This window comes from Podarcis muralis, chromosome 13 (assembly GCF_964188315.1).
Source record: "Podarcis muralis chromosome 13, rPodMur119.hap1.1, whole genome shotgun sequence".
Taxonomy (NCBI): Eukaryota; Metazoa; Chordata; class Lepidosauria; order Squamata; family Lacertidae; genus Podarcis; species Podarcis muralis.
In genome coordinates, this window is record NC_135667.1 from 22,345,263 (window position 1) to 22,354,646 (window position 9,384).

Genomic DNA, 9,384 nt, shown 5'->3' on the forward strand with positions numbered 1-9,384 from the left:
TGCTATCAATGAATACATTAATTTCTTTTGTAGCTGTAGACTGAAGGCTTGTATGTCTAGTATTCATTCTTTGTTGTAGGTAATCCCAAGGCCAGAAATCATTTCCTATTAAACTACATGCAAAAGAAAAAATCCTGTTCAGATGTAGCAAACATGTATCCTTTAGGAATCCCATAGGGAATTTACAACTTTGAATTTCTGATTACTATCCTTTTATTACTATTATTGTTCAGACTATAATTAACCACTGCTTGTGAACAACCCCTTTGTAATTTTAGTTCCATTATTAAAATTAACAACACTATGTGGCAATTGTCATATAAACCACCATATAACACTTAGAGGGATTATTAGGGATTAGAAAGATGCATTTATTCACCAGCCTGCTTATGGGGGTCTTGCATTTGACATCGTTGGCCTGAGAACACTCTAAACATTCAATGCGCACCACTCTAATCAAGCAGACGGCTGTGGCAATGTTATAAACTTCAACAGGGAAATATTTATGTAGAAGGAATATTTGCATCCTTGTGCAGGATGGTTCTAGTGCTACTGCTGATACTGCTTCCTCACATGCCATACAAGGCTCACACTGTGAAATGCAGGATCCAGTATCCACACTATCCTCTTCACAAGTATCATCAGTTAGGAGACCTCATCATTGGAGGGATTGCTTCATATGGTGGCTTTATTGCCTATTCGATTGAATTCACTGAAGAACCTCCATCGCCACCTTTGGAGGATCTTATGTAAGGATTTAACTCTTGCTTGTCTTAGTTCCATTTGTTTTGACAGTAGATTGGTCCGTGCTAGAGTCACAGCCTCTGAACTGTATCGTATTAGCTGAGGCTGTTCAAATAAATTAAAGGATACCTTATATTTTGGGTACAAAAGGCTGCTTAATTCTATATTGTCAAACCAGATTTGCATGTAGGTCTGGTATGGATTGGGATCATCAAGATGGGGAAAGTGGTTTAACTTCTTTCAAAACTTCTTTTTTGCATTATGAATAGTCTCCCAGATTTATTTACTGATAAGGGAAAGTATTCACTTATCAACTCTACCATTCCTACACTGTAGCTGCTTTTCAAAAACTTCTTGTATTATATCTCTTTAGTGTTCATGTAATGCTTTAAGAAACTTGGTTTCACCAGAAGCGTGTGACATAATCAGTCCTTGATTAGATTTATGATACTGTGAGATTTCTCCCTCACCCTTAGAGCTTTACTGCCAGTTTCCATTCCTTCTGGTATTTCTGAGATTTACTGTAGTTTCATCTGTCAACAGTCCTGTTGACAGTCCTATTGACAATATATTCATAAGCAACTTGGTAAATAGTTAGAGTTGTGTCCAGCTAAGTCCTTTTCAGAATAGACTCATTGGAATTAACTAGCCTGAGTCCTGTCCATTGGGTTCAATAGGTCTTCTCTGAGTAGCTAACTTAGGATAAAATTCATAAAATGTGGAATACCAATATCATTATTGCTATTGAAGAAATTACTGTATAGGATTTATAAGAAGAAATGATCAGATTTTGAATATGAATTCAAATATATGTAGGGCCTGCACATCTTGAATGAGAGTGAAGCATTGCAACCTGGAAGCATCCATTCTTTGTTGTGGGTCATCTCAAGTCCAGGAGTCATGGTTATTGTTATTGATTTAGTATTTATATATACTAAAGCTAATTATTTCCTTCATAGCAATTATGCTTGTGCAATATGCTTCTGATACAGAATCTGACTTTCATTGTAGAGTATTGCCTAAGAATTACCAGAACATCCTGGCCTTGGCCTTTGCAGTAATGGAGATTAATGAAAACCCTCATATCTTACCCAACATTACCTTGGGTTTCTGCATTTATGACAACTATTACTATGCTAAGTGGACCTATATTTCCACAATGTTGCTTACTTACACATTGGAAAGATTTTTTCCAAACTACAACTGTGATATACAGAATAAGCTAACTGCAGTAATTGGTGGACTGGACTCCCAAACATCTCTCGATATGGCAACTATTCTGGATGTCTACAAGGTTCCACAGGTATGATATGTGAGTGGTGTAGGACAGATTAATTATTCATACATTTCCTTTGTCAGATAGCTCACTCTGTGAATTGATTAATAAGTTAACAGAACATTTTTGGAAGCTTCTTCTGTGGGCCTACATTTTATTCCTAGAAGTGTCTAGGAAGATTTTGTGCCATAAATAATTTGAGGAGTTTAAAAACTGGTTGTTTATTGACCATTAATGATTATACAGTTGCACAAAACTTGTGTGGAGGTTACATTACATTGGCTGTGCAATGAGCATTCATCCCAAAATATTTGCATGCATTTATTTATTTATTTGTAAAAATCAGTGAGGTATACAATTAAAAATTAATTAAAACCCCTATAAATAATAATTAAAGTGACTAGCTGAACAGCGGCAAAGGCCTGTTGACATAAAAACGTTTTTGATGGGCACCTGAATGTCAAAAGTGCAGGTGTCTGCCAAATCTTTGCTGAAAACGTGCTCCACAGCATGGGACTTGTGATACTAACTGTCTGACTCAAGCTGAAGTCAAACCTAACAAAGTTTATTGATTGCAAGTCCATCAAGACATTCTCATACACAAACAATTAAAACAATAATATGCATACATGCAAATACATTTTGCTGTACTAGAATATGATTAAAATTATAGCATATCTGAAACTCATTGACAATGGCAGCTATGAGCTAAATAAACATATCTCAAATGCTTCGATCAACTGGAAGTGATAATTAAATGCTATTTTTATTTTCTAATCCATTTCACCTTCACATGTATCTTCAGCTAACATATAGCCCTGCTCCAGTGATACGTGATAAACACCCAGGCCTTTCCTTCTACCAGATGGTTCCCAAGGAAGAGCTTCAGTATGAGGGGATTCTCTCTTTGCTTCTGCACTTCCGATGGTTTTGGATTGGGGTTGTTGTTATGGACACTGACGATGGAGAAAGATTTGTGCAAACCGTGCTTCCAATGTTTCCCCAGAAAGGTGTCTGTTTTGCCTTCATAGAAAGAGTCCCCACAACTGCTTTTATCTCTGACATTGCAAGTATGGTGAATCGGGGGAAAGAAATAAATTTTAAAGTGATGAACAGCAAAGCCAATGTAATTCTGGCTTATGGAGAATCCTTTTCTTTGTCCTATTTCAGGTGGTTGCCATATCTGTCAGATATAGAGCACCTGACAAAGAAACCAAAAGGCAAAATTTGGATAACTACAGCTCAGATGGAGCTCACATCTTTTTCCTATCAAAGGAATTGGGATACAGACAAATTCCATGATGTTATAGCCTTCTCATATCAGTTCAAAGATCTGACAGGATTTCACCAGTTTGCAGAAGGTAGAAACCCTTACAGCATTTCTGGAGATGGTTTCATTAAGGACTTCTGGAAAAATGCCTTTGACTGTGTATTTCCAAATACAAATCAGGGTGAGACGGAGGGGAATATTTGCACAGGGAAAGAGAAGCTAAAGGACCTTCCTTTTTTCTATTTTGAAATGAGAATGACTGGCCATAGCTATAGTGTCTACAATGCTGTCTATGCTGTGGCTCATGCTTTACAGGCCATGTCCTCAACTATGCTAAAACACCGACCAATGTTGGATGGAGTGGGTCTGAAGCTTCAGAATCAACAGTTTTGGAAGGTATTTATTTTGAATTTAACAGGGGCAATATTGTAAGTTCTGGATCTAACAGCAGTAATCTGAACAGAAAGCTTTCTCCACAGACACTTCCTATCCTTAAAGTTATGTCTTCCTTCTTCTTTCCACCAGTTAGAATTGTAAATCGTTTATTGATCCCTCGCTACTTTCCTTTTTTGTCGTGGTTAACACTAAAAGGCTAACAGCCAGTACAGAAGTAAACATTGTATTCCAACGTCCTGGACATTCCTAGAAAATAAAGTAATAGCTGACACAAAGTTCTGAAGTTGCCTCTGCAAACAGATAGACAAACAAATGATGACATACATAACAAATATGAATGCACTTTTAGAAACAAATAAATGCATGGATTGTGAAACAAATGAAGTTCCTTGCTCTGTTCTCACATATGTAGCATTTTCTAAACCTTTTATTATTATTTCAATATAGCTCCATCACATTCTGAGATGTATCTCATTTAACAACAGTGCTGGAGACAAGATATCCTTGGATGAGAATGGGAAATTAGCAGCTGGATTTGATATTATCAACTACATTCTTTTACCAAATCAATCAAAAGTGAAGATTGGGAAGGTAGATCCACAAGCTCCTTTAGACAAAATGTTAACCATCAATGAGGATGCCATCACTTGGCACTACTGGTTTAACCAGGTAGGCTCCAATACATACACAGTTTGGGTCATCTTTGACTCTTGCTTGTATACTAAATCTCAGTGTTTATAGTGATACTCGAGCAATTCAGTCTTGCTTCATTGTCACATCTTTTTGCTGACTATAGCATTAACTGGGAAGGGCATCAGAATTAGACAAATCCTGAAATCAAAGGCAAAGCAGGGTGCCTCATAGGAATACTGTGCTGGTCAGAGGTGAAGCAGAACCTGTATAAGGAGGCACAAATTGTAAGGGGAACTTGTGGAGTGCTCTGTGGTGTTTTGGCAATTCTAAAGTTAAAACAGTGCCATCATGCTAGGATGGAATGAAGGGGGGGGGGGAGAGCAAACACCATAAATTTCTGTGGTTATTGACATGTCAACCTTGTAATCACAAAAAATCATTTTACTCAGAAAGCAAATCCCTTTGAGTTCTGCTCACTCAAAATCAATGTTAATGTTTATTAGTACAAAACCCCCTTGACCTCTTTTTCTATGATTTTTTCTTGCCAGGGCATCCTTCTCATGACCGATTTTCAGACAATTGCTCACAAATCATTAATGGAGTTTAAGTTATGGCTTTTTTTATTCATACCAAAAAGGTAACAGCTGGCCTTGTGGAAAAATTGTCTTTCTGCAAGCTATAGTTCTGAAATTCTGGAGTATTGATGCTGTCAGATCTTGCTGGAAATGCCACCCAATTCCATAAAAAGGGAAAGTAAAAGAAAGGGGAGGAAGAAACAGTTTATATAAAAGCTTCTTAAACCATTTACCTATATTTTATCAGGATTCATTCCCTCTTGGGGCACTAGTGTGCTTGCAAATTCCATGAACGTCTGTCTTGTCTTTCTTTTTTAAAAAATCCCAATATTGAATGGGTGTGAGGAATTGAAGCAGACTTGGATGCGCTTGGGTCAAGCGTTGTAGTTCCTCAGGCAACAATTGTGTAGAATCAGTCTGAACCTAATGCTGTTATTGGTGCATTCACCTATTATGTATCTGCTTTAAATTTAGAAATATTACTTTCTTTTCTCCTGAGGTTGCTCAGAATAATAAACTGCCTGAAGAACAGTTTATTATCTACATATCAGCATTTTTTAAACAGTGGGTTTCTGCAAAGAAGACACTTATCTTTAGGTTACATTTGAGCTCCCTACACAAAACACACAATATAGTTGCTATGAAGGTCCGTGATACTTTTAGTACATGTTCACCCTACCATGTTAGAAATAAGGATTAACTATATTGACTTAATGAAACACTTTCCTAATAAATCCCTTTGAACACTTGATTTTCTGCTCTGGAAACAGGGAAATAACAAATGAAATGTAGAACCAGTCATATTTTAAGCACTTCAGTTAAGAAAGCTAAGATATGAGTTCAGAAGTAACGTTAGTTTCTGGAGGAGCCAAAGAGAGTGAATAAACATACTAGAATTAAAATTATTGGCAAAATTGCAAAAAATGACATTTTTGAGCTATTTTTGAGGGAAATCGGCAAAAACGATACTGCCAACACGGGTTGCCATACGTCTGGATTTGCCCAGACATTTTTTTGCTGATCTCCAACTACAGTATTCCAGGTATGTCTGGGTCATCATTGTCAAGATTTGTTTTCTCATCTTTCCTCTATGCATTAGACACGACCTCTTTCGTTATGTAGTGAGACTTGCCATCCAGGTTCTAGGAAGAAAGTGAAAGAGGGGAAACCATTTTGCTGCTATGACTGCTTCCCATGTCCAGAAGGGAAGATCTCAAATGAGAAGGGTAAGAACTATATTGTAGAAGTTAGTATTAAGATTGGCTGCAATCCAGAGGAACTGATATGTAAATATCATTTTACTTACTTGTTTATTAAGGATTTTTCTTCACCATATATTCACATATATACTCAGAATAAACTCACCATAAGCTAAAATAACAGCAGATAACATAAAATCATAGAATGGTAGAGTTGGAGGGAACTCCAAGGGTCATCTAGTCCAACCTCAGCAATGCAGGAATCTCAACCAAAGCTTCCATGACAGATGGCCACGCAACCTCTGCATAAAAACCTCCAGTGAAGGAGAGTCTATTCCACTATTCAACACTCTTATTGTTGGAAAGTTCTTCCTGACATTGGGAGGTTCAATTTTGAATGGGATGTACAGCTTTTCCTAGAGAGTCAGTAGAGACAGGGAGGGCAGGTTAAAGGATCTGACAACCACACCCTAATAAGCCAGGGGCAAGCTGTGTTTTCTTCTAAATCTTTTCACTGCACTTGTTCATTATTTTTCTGGTCATGAACTGTTGAAACGCTGTATGAGCGAAGTAGAATGCATCCTCCTAGCTCAAATTTCATATAATAAATGCTTAAGTTGAGCTGCTGAAATTAACAGAAGAACCCAGTGTTATCAAATATCATAGCATCAATCAAAGCAGTGATATGAACAAACAATGGGGTGAAATGAAAGGCAGGGTAACCAAGAAAAATTTTACATTTTACATTTTATTCCAACTTAAGATCTGCGGTGTGTGGGGGTGTATGGAAAGCAATATCTTTGGTGGGAGACATGCTGTGCTCCTTCTGGGTAGTTTGTCCATCACTTGTCCCCCCTGCTGTACTTGGCTCTCATTTGTGACTTCTAGAAGCTGTCAGCATCCTATAGTGTCCACACCCCGGGCACAGCTTCAACTGGCCAGCTAACCAGGTGAAGGTAGCCAATGGATTTCAAAACTTCAGTGAGTTAGGGACTTGCCATTCAAGAGAAGACAGGCTTCACCAGACTGAATGGACAAGACCAATAGTGGGTCCAATGATGAAGAAGATGGTTTCTGCACATGCTGCGGAGAGAAGTGAGGGGCAGATGGGACCATCAACCTGTGAAGGTTTCCTAATTTCATCTAGGAAAAGGAAAACTCAGATCCTAAACTTTCACTGCCTTGTGGCTATATTCATTTATGAGGAAATATTCAGGAGTAAACCCCAAGAACAATGGATACCCACTGCCTTGAAAGGACATCTTTCAAAAGAATAAGCTGAGAAGTAAATCAGGCATAGGCAAACTTGGCCCTCCAGATGTTTTGGGACTACAACTCCCATCATCCCTAGCTAACAGGACCAGTGGTCAGGGATGATGGGAGTTGTAGTCCCAAAACATCTGGAGGGCCGAGTTTGCCTATGCCTGAAGTAGATCATACTCAAATCTAGAGCTGAGGCCCTAATGCACTTTAATGGTGTCTTCTTTGCCTCCTACCAGCAATTCCCACAGCCAAGCTGGTGCCAAATGTATTGCTTTCCTTTCTTATTGATCACATCAGTGAGGCCAAAAGAGGGTATTGTCATCTGGGCAGCCCAGGACCTCCATACACATGAACCAGGATTGCACCACAAAGTTAGGGAGATCCTTGGGAGTGCCAGGTCAGGTTGATAAGCTATGAAATGTAGACCAAATTTATCCCCCATTACTGCCCTTGAGTCTAGGTTCTTTTGCTCTTTTCATTGAACAGGATGTTGTTCTCTCAGTCTTGTAGGAATAATTGGACAAATGATAACAGTGCCCCTTAGAAATCTTAGAACAGCTTTTACTCTTACTTCAAGATTTATAAATAGCTGCCTACTCAAAGGAAAATCAGGATTTTATAATCACTGTGATTTTAATGTAGCTGTCCTATTGCATCACTGTCCTTAATCATGGAATATAGCTGTTGTTTAGATGTACATATGGTGACTGTCACAAAACTGCCATGGACAAATCACTACTTCCAGTGTGTTAGGGTGGTAGGGCTACATATGCTTTAACTGTGCATGAGGAACATTTACATCTAGTTAGTAAGATTTGTGGAGTGAAGATTAACATCAGACTTTTCATTTTCAGATATGAATGACTGTTTTAAATGTCCAGATGAACACTATGCAACCCCCCAAAAAGATGCATGTGTTCCCAAGAAAGTAAGTTTCCTGTCTTATGAAGAACCTTTGGGGATCAGTTTAGCCTGTTTTTCTCTTTCTTCTTCTATGATGACAGCTCTGGTGCTAGGGACGTTTATAAAGCACCACAACACTCCCATTGTCAAAGCCAACAACCGGGACCTCACCTACACACTCCTCATCTCCCTTCTACTCTGCTTCCTGTGTGCTTTTTTATTCATTGGCAAACCTTGGAAGGTGACATGTCTCCTCCGACAAACTGCTTTTGGCATCATCTTCTCAGTGGCTGTTTCTTGTGTGCTGGCAAAAACTATCACAGTGGTTCTGGCTTTCATGGCTACCAAACCAGGATCAAGGGGGAGGAAATGGTTGGGGAAAAGACTGGCCAATTTTATTGTTCTTTCCTGTTCTCTTATTCAAGCAGGCACCTGTACTCTATGGCTTGCAACCTCCTCCCCATTCCCAGATGTTGATATGCATTCTTTGACTTCAGAAATTGTATTAGAATGTAATGAGGGGTCTGTAACAATGTTCTACTCTGTTCTTGGCTACATGGGATTCCTAGCAATTGTTAGTTTCACTGTGGCTTTCCTTGCCAGAAAGTTACCTGACAGTTTCAATGAAGCCAAGTTTATCACTTTCAGTATGTTGGTCTTCTGCAGTGTTTGGATATCCTTTGTTCCTTCCTACCTGAGCACCAAAGGAAAATATATGGTTTCAGTGGAGATCTTCTGCATCTTATCCTCCAGTGCTGGGCTGCTGGGTTGCATCTTCCTTCCCAAATGTTATCTGATTGTGCTGAGGCCTGAGCTGAATAACAGGGAACATCTAATAAAGAGGAAGGCCAAATGACTGTTTGGTACATTTTGCTATAAATTGCATACCTGAGGGGTTTTTGTCTGCACTCAATATAAGCCTGAATGTTCCTCTTGCAGCACCTATCATGTTTACACTGCTACCTTTGTAATTTTCTGAATGGTTCCCTTATTGTGGTTAGATTTTCCTTAAAGCTCTCCAAACACACTCTCTCAATCTATTACGAGATCGGCTCATGTTTATGCATCTGCATGTACAAAAGAAGCCATATCACTTGCCATTCAGGCAAAAGCTATTTTATTTTA

General features: G+C 38.6%; 1 protein-coding gene across 1 annotated transcript; it reads left to right on the forward strand.

The window, feature by feature from the left end:
• The first annotated feature begins 537 nt into the window (after positions 1-537).
• Positions 538-9,115, forward strand: LOC114583180 (vomeronasal type-2 receptor 26-like). The gene is made up of 6 exons (XM_028704520.2): positions 538-749; positions 1,756-2,047; positions 2,826-3,686; positions 4,134-4,355; positions 5,994-6,120; positions 8,211-9,115. The coding sequence occupies exons 1-6, from the start codon at positions 538-540 to the stop codon at positions 9,113-9,115; spliced, it is 2,619 nt and encodes an 872-aa protein (XP_028560353.2).
• Positions 9,116-9,384: the final 269 nt, after the last annotated feature.